Source organism: Lepidochelys kempii, chromosome 24 (assembly GCF_965140285.1).
Source record: "Lepidochelys kempii isolate rLepKem1 chromosome 24, rLepKem1.hap1, whole genome shotgun sequence".
Classification (NCBI taxonomy): Eukaryota; Metazoa; Chordata; order Testudines; family Cheloniidae; genus Lepidochelys; species Lepidochelys kempii.
Genome location: NC_136403.1, coordinates 5,116,128 through 5,131,570, shown reverse-complemented (window position 1 = coordinate 5,131,570; position 15,443 = coordinate 5,116,128). Strand labels below are relative to the sequence as shown.

Genomic DNA, 15,443 nt, shown 5'->3' with positions numbered 1-15,443 from the left:
TGTTGTAGGGTGGTTCAGGGGGCCTGGCACCCTGGCATGGTTATGTAGGGTGGTTCAGGGGGCCTGGCACCCTGGTGTGGTGTTGTAGGGTTGCCCACAGGGGGGCTGGCACCCTGGAGTGGTGTAGGGTGGTCCAGGGGGCCTGGCACCCTGGCGTGGTGTTGTAGGGTTGCCCACAGGGGCTGGCACCCTGGCATGGTTTTGTAGGGTGGTCTAGGGGGCCTGGCACCCTGGCATGGTTATGTAGGGTGGTTCAGGGGGCCTGGCACCCTGGCGTGGTGTTGTAGGGTTGCCCACAGGAGGGCTGGCACCCTGGAGTGGTGTAGCGTGGTCCAGGGGGCCTGGCACCCTGGCGTGGTGTTGTAGGGTGGTCCAGGGGGCCTGGCACCCTGGCATGGTGTTGTAGTGTGGTCCAGGGGGGCTGGCACCCTGGCGTGTTATTTATTACTGGGCCGAGTGCTGCCTTGACTACATTATTTTTGATTGAAGAGTTTCTCCTGGGATTTGCTCCACGATGTTTGCAGAAAGCAGGGCCAAAGCCCACCGGAGACCTGACGCCTCAGAAGCACTGAGCTTGGCCCCGTTCGTTCCTCCCTGGCTCCAGCTCCTCCCTAGAGCAGGCAGCCCCCCCCCGGCTCACAGAGGGTCTCCCCAGCCCCCCTCGTAGCATTGCTGGTGTCAGAGTCCCACCCACCGTTAGACACATGCCCCAAGCACAGTAAACCCGGAAGATCGATACTCAACTTTTTACCAGGCTGCTGCCCAAGTCGTCCCGAGACCTGGGTGTGGCCCTGCCTTTCCCACCGATCTGCTGGCACGTAGCCTCCGGCCTACCCGTCTCGATGTCCTGCAGCCAGTCGCTCCTAGAGAGAGAGAAGTGACACACTGAGAACCCAAGGCAATGAATTCGCTCTCAAGCTGCTGCTTGACGTGGGGACGGCAGGTGAGCTGGTTGCTGGCCAATGCCAGGTGCCCCAGAGGGAATGAACAGAACAGGGAATCATCCAGTGATCCATTCCCAGCTTCTGGCAAACAGAGGCTAGGGACACCATCCCTGCCCATCCTGGCTAATAGCCATTGAGGGACATGTCCTCCATGAACTTACCTAGTTCTTTTTTGAACCCTGTTATAGTCTTGGCTTTCACAACATCCTCTGGCAAAGAGTTCCACAGACCGATTATGCGTTGTATGAAGAAATACTTCCTTTTGTTTGTTTTAAACCTGCTGCCTATTCATTTCATTTGATTACCCCTAGTTCTTGTGTTATGAGAAGGAATAAATAATACTTCTGTATTTACTTTCTCCACACCAGTCATGATTTCATAGACCTCTATCCTATCCCCTCTTAGTCGTCTCTTTTCCAAGCTGAAAAGTCCCAGTCTTATTAATCTCTCCCCATATGGAAGCTGTTCCGTGCCCTCATCATTTTTGTCGCCCTTTTCTGAACCTTTTCCAATTCCAATATATCTTTTCTGAGATGGGGCGACCACATCTGCATGCAGTATTCCAGATGTGGGCCTACCACAGATTTATATAGAGGCAACATAATATTTTCTGTTTTATTATCAATCAGAGCCATCACCCTCCAGATCTGGGTGCAGCTTGGTGAGATTGTAGAGTCTGCCCGGGACTGGAAGCACAGGGAGTTCTGCAAAAGTGAGGGGCATTGGCAGAGTTGTGTGGGTGGGGAGCTCAGGGCTGGGACAGCGGGAGGGGGTGGGAGCCTGTGGATTGGGATGGAAGCGCACGGGCTGTGGGAACCAGCAGCTCCTCTCCTTCTACCACGTGGCCCCAGCTTCACTGGCAAAGTTTGTTGGTTTGTTTGTTTCTAAAACCTCTCCTGGCTGACGGACAATCTCAGGTCTCGCCTGCCAGCGCCTCAGCCGGGGCAGGGAGACAAGGCAGCCTCGGAGGGCAGCTGGGAACCTCGCAGGCCAGGTGGACAGATGGGTGCTAGTGGGGCCAGAGGGAGCGTATTAAAAATAGCAACTTGGATGTATCCAGAGAGCCGCTGTGGAGGAGAGGACAAGAGCTGGGAAGGCACCGATTTCCTGGTGTGAGCTTATTGCAAAGCAATCAGGAAGAAGAAAGCTGAGGGCAGCTGAGCAGTGGGTCCATGGACTAGGAAGCACGTGGCTGTTGCAGGGATCCTGGCTGACACCCACAGGTGACTGGCCAGTGGCACATGCTCTGAGAGTGCCCGTCAGAGCTAGCAAAGTGCATTAGCAACACCGCAGGGCTGTATTCCTGGTGGGCGGTCCTTCGGGCCAGTGCTCAGGGAACACTAGGGGCTTTTCGCCCTCCCCTCTCCCCGCACTCCCCGAGGCCCAGAAATACCCGTCTGCCCTTCTAGAGCAGCTGTCCTGGGAGGATCTGAAAGCACTTGGCAAGCTCTGGGAGGCAGGGGAGTATTATTTTCCCCACTTTGCAGCAGGAAATAAAGCAAGTCACTTTCCTAAATTCACATGGTGGGATAAGGCAGAATGGAACCCAGGAGTCCTATTTCCCAGTCCCCTGCTCTAACCACCCCCGCCCTACCCCATCCTGGACTTGGGAACAGAGCCAGGAATCCTGACTCCCAGCCCCCTTCCTCTGACCACTAGAGCACACTCCCTTCCCAGAGCAGGGAGTCGAACCCAAGAGTCCTGACTGGCCAGGCTCTGCTCTAACCACTAGACATGCCTGCTTCCCTCTCAGAAGTTACACCTGAGCTGTTCCACACACTGAGCTACTCACGTGTTTTTGTTTGTGGCTCGGGTCTCCTGGCACAACTGGCTGCGCCTGTGCCAGGCACAGTAGGGGTCTCGGGCGAGGACACAGTCAGCACAGCTCCTGTACACGCTGCAGTTGGCCAGCGGCACCTGCAGGACCCCCTTGGAGTACCCCACATACAGGATCCCCTGCCGGGAGGGAGACACACAGAAAATGTCACACAGTTACGTCTACGTCACCTACTTAGCCCCCTGGGCAGCGTCTCCCCTTCCTGTCTGCTGCACCAGGCAGCTCTGCAAGTCTCCTACCTTCCCAGGTGAGAACAGAAGGTTCTGCACAGGTTCCGGATCCTTAAACAGCTGGATTTCCTCAATGATATGAGCACCGCTGGCCAGAGCCACTGCTTTGTGCAGGAATCCTTGATCTGTGGGAGGAAATATAGGGACACAAGTGTATTTACCATGGGGCTGAGACAATGCATCCTCTCTTTGAGGAGCTGATCTCTTCTCTAAGTTGACTGTGTGTAACAAAGGTTTTTAAGTTCTTAGTTTCAGTGGAAGTGGAGTATCTGGATCTAAATGGCTAGTCTATTCAATTCTCTCTCTCTCTCACACACAATTTGCTTAATTAAAAGAGAACGACCCTTCGTTTATATGGGACCTTTTGCCCCAATATGCCTCCAAAGCACTTTGTTAGCTGGCTGGCACCAACCTTGTAAGGCTTATAGAAACCACGTTGTCCACCACTAAAATGCAGCCACCTCTGGGGTGAAGAGCGGTAAATGTGTTTAACAATGCATGGGACAGGAAGTGAAGAAGAGACATATCTAACTGAAAGTGCAATGGGCAGGGTGCAATTAACAGACCTGAGATTGGCCAGCAGAATGGGGAGAAACACCTCCCTGCTCTGCTAACACACAAATTCCAAAATAACAAATACACAAATTGGCAAACAAAAAATTGTCAAAATGTTTACGTTTTCTTTGAATTTTCAATTTCATTTTTTTCAAAAGGTAAAAAAGCCTCAAAAACTAATTTTTTAATTTTTTTTTTACTTTTTCGTTTCATTCCAAACCCCAAAAAGTTTCATTTCATTTCATTTCCACCTGAATCACCTGAATCAACCACCGGAAAACGAATGACCCGTCTGACTCCGGCGATAAGTGCCTGCCCCCATCCCACTGACGCCAATGGGAGCTTTCCCATTGGGTAAACACTCAGCTGGGTGCAGAATCCAGCCCCACGCACTGACGAGGTGCTGTCCCCTGCTCATGGGAGCCGTACCTGTTCCCAGGAACATCACCTCATAGGAGGTGCCCGAGACACTGCGGGTCTGATCGACTGCGATCCGCGTATATTTCACATTCTGCTTCACCAGCACCGGCTGCTTGTTCCTGGGCACAACCTTCCCATCCATCAGGAAGTGGTTTTTCATGAAGGTCAGGACTTTGTCTGCCGATGGGCGCACTGAGCACTGCAGTGGGAGGACAAAGGCAGGGGATCAGAAGGGCTATCAGAAGTGGGAACTGGGCTAGTGACAGGCTTAGGGGGTTGGGTTTTTTTTGTTCTAGGCACCCTTGCAAAGGGGGAAAGCACAGTTGATTATGCCAGCTTCCCGTAAAAAGCAAGGCAGATGGACTATTATCCAGGGAAACTGAGGCACGGAGCAATTAAGTGCCTTGCCCGAAGTCAGCGGCCCCGGTAGAAATTGAACCCAGGTGTCCTGAGTTCCAGCCGCCCGGCTTAACCCCAAACCTGTCCTGCAAAGTCATCCTTCGGCACACATCCTCATGCCGTGAAGTTAGATGCGTAAAGCAGGTGATACTCACACTGCCAGGGCGGGGCTCAGGGACCGCATCGCTGTATGTCATCCACCGGGAGCTCTCCTTGTTCAGCTCCTTGTATTTGCCATTGAAGACTCTTTCAATGTCCTCCAGGTTGAAAGCGCACACCGCCGTGCTGCCTGCATCTCCCATCTGCCTGCCAAGGGACGAGTGATCCTGTTGGTGGTACACGCCAGCGCTAGGGGGACACCCTGAGGTGGGCAGGTCAGATGTGGGATCCAGCCACACCCTGCCTGTGACGTGTGGGTCAGTGGGCATGGGAAGTCCACCCCTTTGGGGCCCTCTAGAAGGGCTGTTCCTTGGCCATATAAACCTTCTGAAATAATAATGCCAGGTGCTTCCACAGCAACCTCCATCCAGGGCCTCCAAACACTTGCAAAGCATCAACCCTCACCACCCCACAGTGACAGGCACTTGCCTATGAATAGAATCCAGGAGTCCTGACTCGCAGCCCCCTCTGGCCACTGGCCCATGCTCCTTCCTAGAGCTGAGCAAAGAACCCAGGCATGCCAACTCCCAGTCCCAAGTGCTCAATTAGATCACATTCACGCCTAGATGTGGGACTAGAATCCAAGAGTCCTGACCCCAAGCCACCTGCTCTAACCACTAGACACCAGTCTCATCTCTTAGGTCTGAAATTTACTAAGCAACTTCTTCAGCAATACCATGTGGCAAGCAGTTCCACAGGTTAATTACATCTGCTGCAATAACGAAATATTCAGGATGAACCATAACGCAGAAGGGGTCCTACTTTCTGGGTTCAGCATACCCATTTGAATGGGCCTGATGGACAGACCCCACCCCCCAAAATGTCCTTCTTGCGATAGGGGACTTGTGGCTGTGCGGGCCTGGGAATACATGGGTCCTTGGGGGATTTCTGAGCCCTTTGGGCAGGAGAGGAAAGTTTCCTGCCTTACCATTGTGAAGTGAAGACTCCATAGAAGACGGCGCCCCCTCCTGGCTGGGGTAGGACAAAGGCGTGATGGATCACGTTGAAAGGGAAGTGTCCCGGCTGGAAGCACATCAGCTGGGCTTTCAGGAACGTGGTCCATTTCTTCTGCAGCACCTTCTCTCCTCCGACGTCATTCTGCAGGAGAGAGGAATGCCCGGTCACCCGGACCGGAGCAGGGCCTCTCCTTAAAGGGATGGCTGAGAGGACGGCTTGTCCTGGGGGTCAGCACGCAGCCATGCTGCCATTGTGCTGGTACAACTCCGGGTGTGTGTGCTGCCCCGGAAAGGGGAAGAGTTATTCTGAATGAAGGGAAGGTCTGAGAGGAAGGATGGCCCTGTGGGTAGACCCAAACTCAATCCCCTGCTCAAAATAAGAAGGGGGAGTTCTAGTGGTACAACTGTGGTGAGTAAACCAACCACCAGGCTCTGATCAGCTGATGTTCCAGACAATGATGTAATAAGCCCTCGTGCACAGTCAGTGAGATATGAGGAACTAAAAAGGTGGACACAAGCAGGAAACCACCCAGACAGTGGTAACGGGCTGTTAGGAGGCTTGTGGGCCAGCTTAAGATACAGGATTAATAGATTCCAAGGCCAGAAGAAACCATTGTGATCGTCTGGCCTGACCTCCTGTATAGAACAGGTCAGAGAGCTGCCCCAAAATCATTCCTCGAGCAGCTCCTTTTGAAAAAAATCCAATTTAAAAATGGAGAATCCACCATGACCCTGGGTCTTTTGTTCCAATGCTTAATTACATTCACTGTTAAAAATTGATGCCTTATTGCCTGTCTGAAATTGTTCGGCTTCAACTTCCAGCCATTGGCTCGTGTTAGACCTGTTCCTGCTAGACTGAAGAGCCCATCATCAAATATTTGTCCGCCACACAGATGCGTATAGACGGTGCTCACGCTGCCCCATAACCCACATGGAGCGATGGGGTCCGAATGCAGGGCGTGGCTGCAGGAACAGTTGCAGCGTGACCCTGAAAGGCAGCGGAGGCGGGCCAGCCAGCTGGTTCTTGGGCCCCAGGGAAATGGGGCAGCATCTGTCTATATCTGTAAATAAACAGGTGACACCAACCACCTTTCATCCAAATGGAACCGTCCCAGATTTGGCTAGAGCCCAGCTCTGGGAGGGGGTAACTGAATTTTATTCTTCATCAATATCAGTGTCTACTATGGTCCCATCAGCTACATCTATGCAAGGCCCCCGGCACAGCTCTGAAGGCAATCAAGCTGCCTAGATGCCACGGAAGGCAGAACGGAGGCCCTGTGTTACTGGTGGGTCAGTTGTCATCACCGGGGCAGGCCACAAGCAGGAGAGACCACAATGCGAGAGTACGAGACATAGGCGCACACGCGCTCCAAGAGCCAACTCGGGCCTGCTTCATACCTTGCACACACGAGCCACTCGGGAGACCATGAGCTTCTCAAAGAAATCAAACTCCTCGGCCGTCTCCTCAAAGAAGAAATAGACCTTCTCGTCTCCAGGGATGTTGGCGGAGGCCACGAAGCCCGCGTCGACTGTGGGGAGAAGGAGACCAGGCGGGTTAGATGCCGAATCCCTGCGCACTGCTTCCCAAGGGCAGATGGGGGGGGCATGTAAATATTCATGGGAGACGGTGGACTTGTTGCCTAGGAAACACATCCCTGAGGGCCAGTGGGCACCAGCCATTCGCCTGTTGGCTAATAGGTGACGGCGACCCGAGCAAAGAGTCCCTGGGCCTGATTCTCACTGATGTGAGGCCCTGTTAAGCAGCTAAAGGGCCTTAACGAGAGGGGGACTGGTCCCCTGAGAATCCTTCCTGAGCAGGGTCCTCCCTGGCCATCGTGGAGCTGCACCTGCCCCAGCTGAGGGGGCAGATTGTGGGCATGAGTAGAGTGCACTGTGCTGTGGTTATTCTCTGCTTTCCAGGGATGGCAGGGGGGCCACAGGGAGCCCAGTGTAAATTAGAGCAGCCCCGAGGCTGCTCTAACTGGCCCCGGAGCCAGCCTGAGCACAGCCTCAGCTCAAAGGGTGTTGCAGCCTCTCATCCCATCCCCACCAGGTAACAGAGTCAGGTCCTGTGTCTGGAAGACCATAAATGGGCAGCTGTCGATTTCAGATGCTACCTCAGCCCCTGCCCTTCCTCACAGCAGGAGCAGGCCCTCCTACCCATCCTCACCATTCAGCCACCTGAGGAAGGCATCGGTCTTCAGCAAGGTCCTGCTGCTCAGGGCGCGGGAGATTATGGGCTCGTTGCCTTGGAAGTTGTTCATGGTCCCCGTGTAGAGCTCCCCACCTGCAGGAGGAGAGAGGCGGTGAGGGAAGCCCAGGCCGGCAGCAGTGCCGGTGCCTCTGGGCTTGGTTATTTAGTCAGAGAGAGGTAAAGTGCTTTGAGACCTGGGACTCGTTATCCTGATGGATCAGAGTGGGTTACCCGGGCATTGAGGGATAAACCTACATCTCTAAGACAGCATCAAAGGAAGACAGCAGGACCTTAAAGGCCTCTTTCAAGCCAGCCCCAGGCCTTTGAATCCTGGACTTGCTGCACCGAAGACATGGGACTTGACGGGTGCAGCTCAAGACCGAATCCTCTGCTTTGAGGCACTATAATGGTAGGGCTGCGGGTTCCACCTCCCTCCCCATCACGCAGTCACTGCGCAGCCCATGGTTTCCAACGGGCTCCATACTCACCCACCAGGATGGCCGTATACTTGTGGCTGGGGTCGAAGGGGCACTGTCCCTTCCCATCCTGGAGGAGGGGCTGCCCTTGGCTGACAGAAACCAGGCTGAAATTCTCCAGATTCTGCAAGGAATTAGAAATCAATCCATCAGTCGCAGGACAAGAACAAAGCAAACGGTGGTCGCTTGAGTTCAGTCTAGAGACAGATCCCCTCCAGGCAACAGGACGGGGGAATCCAACTTTCATAATAAAGATAACTCTCTATGTTATATTATAATCGATGCGTTTTACCAAGGAGGTCACCCACAGGCCAATGGCAGTGCCAGGAATGGAAGCCAGGTCTTCTGAGACCTGGCCCAGGGCTGTATCCATTACGCCACACTCATAATATAACCCCAATAAAGTCAAATTATAATGGAATCCCAATAACCAGGAACCCAAAATCAGGACACCCGTGAATTTTGGAAGAGAACCCAGGGTAGCTCAGATTAGCTCTCTCTTCTGGTGACTCTAAAAGAACAGGGCCAACTACTCTCAAACGTGGCCACTTGTTTTTGCATATCTACTTCTTTTTGGTTACGCAACTTGAGAAAATCAGAGGCCAGGTTTGAAAATGTTGACCCAGGTTCCTGTAAACTCACCACTTCTCCCGTAAACCCAGGCCTTTCATCTGGAAAGGAAAATAACCAGAAAATATAAGAGGCTGCTTAGCATACACACAGAGCCAACAGAGGGCAGCAAAGCCTCTTCTGTAGAGACTAGAATTCAAGTCCTGACTCTGAATAATAGAATATCAGGGTTGGAAGGGACCTCAGGAGGTCATCTAGTCCAACCCCCTGCTCAAAGCAGGACCAATCCCCAGTTTTTGCTCCAGATCCCTAAATGGCCCCCTCAAGGATTGAACTCACAACCCTGGGTTTAGCAGGCCAATGCTCAAACCACTGAGCTCTCCCTCCCCCACTCGCTCTGACCACTAGACCACACTACCTCTCAGAGCTAGAAATAGAACCCAGGAGTCCTGACTCCGCCCTCTTTGCTCTCTTGGTCTCCTCTCTCGCACACACATCATTGACAAGGTAGTCAATAAAGGCCAGATTTTCCAGCGTTTAAGTGCTTAAAGATAAAGGTAGGCATTTATTGGGATCTTCAAATGCACCTAGGCACCTAATTCCCTTTGAAGACCAATGGGACTAAGATGCTACTGTAAATCCCAATAGGTGCCTAGCTGTGTCATTAGGTGCCTAAACCCCTTTGCCTTCTGTGTCCCGCCAGTCCGGGTACAGGATTTAGGTACACAGTGCAGTCTGGGGAACTGGAGGGCCAGAGAGAATCACAAGGTCTCTGTGTGGCCAGCAGCCTCAGTGTCAATCACAGACCAGACCTGCCTCTTCTGTGAGCCTTGGCCCATTTCCGGAATGCAGGCTCTGACGCGATGTGCCGGGTGAAACTCAGACATAAGGTGCTGGAGTCAGAGCTTCCCGCCAGCCCAACGCAGACACTCACAATGTAAGAGCAGCTGGGGCTGAAGGCATAGGTCCCACAGGTGTACAGGTGAGTCTGATTCACTGGCTCTAGGACACGGATGAAGTTGAAGCACTCTGTCTGTGGGAGAAAAGCACATGCCACTTAAAAAACAACAGCTCAGATTTCAGGTTGCTTCACGGGCTGCACAGAACAGGGTCACTATGCTCAGCACTGACATGCAGCCACCTCTGGGGTGGAATGCAGCCGTGATTTAACAGCAACATCTCATTGGGATCACTTACCCATAATTAAAATGCAGCCACTTCTGGGGTGGGACTTAGCAGCAGTTCAATAACACAGAGCAATGCTACACAGGGATCACTAGTCAGCATTAAACAGCATCCACCTCTGAAGTGGAACGTGACAGCTGTTCAACAGCGCATAGCAATGCTGCACAGGGATCACTCACTCAGCCCTAAAAAGCAGCCACCTCTAGAGTGGAGCATTATAGCTGTACAGTTTAGGAGAAGAAGAACACGACCAAGCTGAGCTGCAAGGGGAAGTTAGGGAGGCAAATGAAGAGTTAGCCAGGACACCAGGATTAACACCCCCATGCATGGGATGTTTTAAAAGACCCCAAGCACAAGCCAGCGCCCCCGGGACCCCACGCTGAGACCCTGAGAAGAATGCCACCTAGTCCACCAGCAAGCACTATTGCTTCCTTTGCAAGTTGTGGGAGTGAGAAACCAGGCTCAGGAATTGCACCTGGCTTGACACCACCTCTCACGGCACCACAAAGCACCCACCCACCCCAGCACCCACCCCTCAGCATTGTCGCCAGCTCTCCACGCCCTCCATATACACTCCAAGACTAACTGTGCCCTCGAGGGGCATAATACAACCCACACCAGCATCAGCATCTCCCCCAGCTCCTTACCAGATTGCTTTTCTTCTTAAAGACACACTCCTGCTTTTTTTCAGGCACGGGTTGCCACACTATCTGTAAGGGGGGGAAAGAGAGAGATTCTTCAAAGTTTGGGAGGAAGATTCCACCTGGAGAAAAGGTCAAGAGCCTGTAAAAGTGCACTGGAAGGAAAGGAAGCTGCTGAGAGCAAAATTCTCAGGGAGGGGAGTATGATCTAGTGGTCAGAGCAAGGGGGTTAGGGAGTCAGGACTCTTCACTTCAGTTCTGTTCTCTCTAGAGGCTTCTGCTTAAGGTTCAAAGCACTTTACCAACATTCATGAATTACAACTCACAATTCCTGAGTAACATTATCCCCACTTTACAGATGGGGAAACTGAGGCATGGGAAGAGGAACAGAACCCAGATCTGACTTCCACTTGCCCCGCCTCCAGGATCAGCTTGCCTCCCTCCTGCGCCCCAAATGCTCCCCACTCTCTGGGGAAGGCCGAGTTCTACTCACTGAGCCTGTCAGCTCCATGGACCCAGCACTGTCCACCCGGAGGGAGAGGATGGTATCTCGAGCTCCCACATACAGAGTGCCTTCATCTTCGCTCAAGAGGAAAGTATCATAGTGGAAGGTTCCATCCTGGCTGAAGCTGGTTAGGGTCCTCCGGGGGTCTCCTGGCAGGGATCAAACAGTGCATGGTGGATGATACTTAGCACCTATATAGCACAACGTGGGTCCTATATACCATACAGAAGCACCCACATACTGTAAACTGGCACCTATATGCCACAGCTTGGCATCTATATTCCATAACTCAGCACCGTATATGTAAAGTGGCACCTGTACAGAATAGCCTTAGAGTTGGTTGAAAATTTCCCAACAGAATGGGGGTGGGTTTTTTTGTCAGAAACATGCTGATTTCCACAGAATTTCATTTTTTTATGAAAAATCACCTAAACAAAGTGTTTTGATCATGCAACAGAATGCTCTGTTTTCTTTTGTTTCACAATTTATTTGATATGATTTAAAACAATCAAAATCAATTGACTCGAAAAAATTTTAAAAAAATTCATTTAGGAGGAATTGTTGAAATTCTACGTTTCATTCCCATTCGGAACAAAAAACAATTTTGAAATGGCAGAACTTCCTGCTAAAACCAGAAACGTAACTTCCCCCAAAATGCTACATAACACGTATGTGTTGTAACATAGCGTCTATCATAAGAACAAAAGAACGGCCCTACTGGGTCAGACCAAAGGTCCATCTAGCACGTGTCCTGTCTTCTGACAGCGGCAAATGCCAGGTGCCCCAGAGGGAATGAACAGAACAGGGAATCAATCATCAAGTGATCCATCCCCTGTCATTCATTCCCAGCTTCTGGCAAATATATCACAACTTACCATGTATATGTTGTAACATAGCATCTGTATACAGCAACTTACATGTATATACCATAACTTAGCATCTATATGCCATAACGTAATACATATGCGTGTACCATAAGAGAGCATGTATGTGGTACAGTGGCGAAGGCTCTGGACCAGTGGTTCTCAAAGCCAGTCCGCTGCTTGTTCAGGGAAAGCCCCTGGCGGGCTGGACCGTTTTTTTTTACCTGCCGCATCCGCAGGTTCGGCCGATCGCAGCTCCCACTGGCCGCGGTTTGCCGCTCCAGGCCAAAGGGGGCTGCGGGAAGCAGCGCGGGCCAACCGCTGCTCTGGATTACGACTCAGGAGATCTGGATTCTAGTCCAGTCTCGGCTGGAGACCCACTGGGTGACCTGGAACAAATCATTTCCCCTCCCACATTTGGTTTGCCTTGCGTATGGAAGCACCACAGGGCGTGGCCTGGCTCTCACTGTGTGTCTGTACAGCTCCTAGCGCAATGGGGCTCTGATCTCAGTGAAGGCCTCTTGGAGATAATGCAGATAAATAATAAACGCATGTACTGTAACAGAGCACCCATATATTGAAACATAGCATATCTCTCTCTATAAACACACTCGGTAACTTAGAACCTACATACTGTAATGTAGCATATATAGACCACAACTTGGCACCTATATACTGTAACATAACCTAGATACTGCAACTTAGTGCCTATGTAATGTAATGTAGCATGTTATATCCCATAGACTTCCAGTGCTCTTGGGGTCTGACCCAAAGCCCACTGAAGTCAAAGGAATTGACGCGGAGAGGGGGTTGGAGCAGGCTCTGTAGGCTGTATGACACTGGCAGAAGGAGCAGCCAGCACATGGCAGTGGAAATGGCCCTGGAGCCGGTGCTGCTGCTGGCAGGACCCTACAAAGGGCCTGGGGGAAGAGCGTGGCCTTTTCTCAGCAGCAGCAGGCTGCGGGTGGGTGGGAAAGAGGAAGGCGGTGACTGCTGGTGACTCAGTAGGGGGTGCTTTTCCCTTAGAGGCAGTGCTGACCCCAATGCCCCAGCCCGGTGCTGCAGGGGGCGGGGTGGGGGCTCAGCAGGGGCGCTCTCCCCTCTGTTCCCACCTCAACGTGGAGTTAGGGAGTGCTGAGCTGCCAGAAGGATGAGACAGAAATAACGAGGACTGGCTCATTTGTGATAATTGAAGATCCTGCAGTGTTTTTGCAAGGGTGAAGTCTTGACAAGGGGATGCAGATTCAGCCTAGAATACTATAAATACGTTTCCTGAAGGCCTCAGAGAACTGGAAACACTTCCCTGGCCATTACTGTTTATTTATATATACCGAAAGCAAATAGACAAAAAAAAGTCCCCGGTGGCATTTGCATCCCAAATTGCAGCCATGTCCTAGGATTGTGTGTGTTTGCTCTGCAGAATCACAGAGATGAACAGCAGGAAGGGACCTCCCAAGATCATCTAGTTCAGCCCCACCCTCCCCCGCCCCCCGAACAGAAACTGACTAGATCCCAAAGCCAAAGTGACTTGTCTATTTCCAGAGCTGAAGCAAAAAACAAAACCAAACCAAAGGGTGAAATAAGAATATTAGATCTTGCTAAACTCTTATTGATTTAATAACCTACCACAGGGAAGGGAAATTGTTTTATTAAAATATGCGGGTGGAGGGGAGGCCTGATCCTCACTACTCTGGCAGCATAACACGAGAGCCAATGTCATTTACACACCACTTTGAGGCCCCTTTTACTCTGCTCGAATGAGGTAAAGGAGTCAGGCTGAGTATCAGGCTCATTATTTTATTCTGGACAAATTCCAACTCCTCTAATTACAACCCTGCCTCCAGCTATTAGGAAGCATTGCCTGATACTCAGCCTGACTGTTCCTTTGCTCCATTTTCTGTTACTCGGAGCAAGGATTCTGTAACGCCGGCATTGGACATGGACTCAGGGGTTCTATTCCTGGCTTTCAGCAACTCGCTTCAGTCCAGATCCTCAACGATATTTAGGCACCTAACTCCCTTGGTCTAGGTGCCTAAACACTTTTGGGAATCTGGGCCTTAATGTCTCAGTTTCCCATCTGTAAAACTGGGAGAACAATCCTTCCTTTCTCCCACCCTCAGCCTGTCTTGCCTATTTAGCTTATAAGATGTCCAGGGCAGGGACTGTCTCTCACTGTGTCTATGCAGCTCCTAGATTGGATCCTCTAGGTGCTACCAATAATAAATACTCCTTGCTAAACCCTCTCAAACCATCCTGTTTCCTTGACATTCAAGTGCTTGTTAGATGCTTGTCCTCTCTTGCCAAGTCAGTCATATTTAGCTCTTCTCATCTCCCCTCCTAAATCAGGTCCGTCTCCCGCACCCAACAATCCCTTCCCAGCTCAGCGGAAACCGCATGATATTTCTTTTCTTTTCAGAAGGAGCTGAAAGGCGACCGGGTTTAATAGATGGCTGCTCGCTAGAGAGGCTGCAGCTGGAATTTGTTTTCATGGGGTGCCAGCGGATGCGGGGGTAATTATAAGCATTCCCCGGAGCTCTGGTGTGTACTGCCTCTGGGTTTGGAAAAGGAAGAATGCATTCGCTTTGTACAATCAGGGCCTGATCCAAAGTTGGTGGAAAGACTTACGTCACCACAGCCCAAAGGGACCGTTGCGATCATCTACTGTGACCTCTTGCCCAGGGCAGGCTAGCTAGAGAATGTCAGACTTCCAGGCCAGTTCCTTGGGGTAGGAAAACTGGGCCCATCTGGGATTTGAACTCAGGCCCGTTCAAGCCACTGGCAACCCCTGTGGGCTTTGTATCAGTTCCTTGGTGTGCTGACAGCTGCTCCTTTGGTCTATAGCATCTCCAACTCTCCCGACTGTGAATATCATCGTTGTTGCCCCGATGGGAACCCTGAGGTACAGAGAGCCAGCCAGCTCTACGAATAGAACCCAGGTGTCCTGGCAGCCAGTCCTGCCTAGCTCCAGCCTTGGATAGGGGCTGGATTGCCAGTCCCAGGGTGCTCTCTGTAGGAGCTGGGGAGGAGCAGCAAGGGCAGAAACATAGCAAGCTCCCCATGCACTCACTGTGCCCCTGCCCCCCCCATGGCTCCACTCCCTAAATACCTCATGCACTTGGCTCACACTGGCACACCGCTCCCCCCAAGCAGCTCCCTCCCATCCCCTGCCCCGTCTTCCCTATTGGAGGCCACGATGCCGTGTGAGCAAGGCTGGCTCAGCACGGCCCTGTGGAGACCACTTTCTACAGCCCCCATTGGCTCTGATCTAAAGTCCAGCAGGAGCCTTTCCACTGAATCCAGTGGGCCCTGGATCAAGCCGCAGGGTGAGCCCTGCCGGAAGGTGGCATCAATGTTAGGCCCACGATGCCCCAAGCCGGGGCACAGGGATAGAGTTCAGGATCTGAACTCACATCTTCCCCCTCCATCCTCCCTCCGAAGCACCTGCCTCCATCCCCTTCTCAACCTTGCAGGGGAAAAGCAGCTTCCGAGATCAGAGCCCTGCTCTTTAC

The 15,443-nt window shown here is 52.0% G+C and overlaps 1 protein-coding gene across 4 annotated transcripts in view; it reads right to left on the bottom strand.

Moving 5' to 3' along the window:
• SEMA4A (semaphorin 4A) overlaps positions 1-15,443 on the bottom strand; it is a 35,561-nt gene that overhangs the window by 5,178 nt on the left and 14,940 nt on the right. For all 4 annotated transcript variants that reach the window (XM_073323590.2, XM_073323589.2, XM_073323588.2 and 1 more), the window contains exons 3-14: positions 11,060-11,220; positions 10,573-10,635; positions 9,675-9,773; positions 8,183-8,294; positions 7,671-7,787; positions 6,899-7,029; positions 5,473-5,642; positions 4,541-4,691; positions 3,996-4,185; positions 3,021-3,136; positions 2,737-2,900; positions 745-863 (exon numbers count right to left, since the gene is read on the bottom strand). In XM_073323590.2, the coding sequence (XP_073179691.1) occupies positions 745-863; positions 2,737-2,900; positions 3,021-3,136; positions 3,996-4,185; positions 4,541-4,691; positions 5,473-5,642; positions 6,899-7,029; positions 7,671-7,787; positions 8,183-8,294; positions 9,675-9,773; positions 10,573-10,635; positions 11,060-11,220 (1,593 nt within the window). The remainder of the gene's footprint in view (positions 1-744; positions 864-2,736; positions 2,901-3,020; positions 3,137-3,995; positions 4,186-4,540; positions 4,692-5,472; positions 5,643-6,898; positions 7,030-7,670; positions 7,788-8,182; positions 8,295-9,674; positions 9,774-10,572; positions 10,636-11,059; positions 11,221-15,443) is intronic.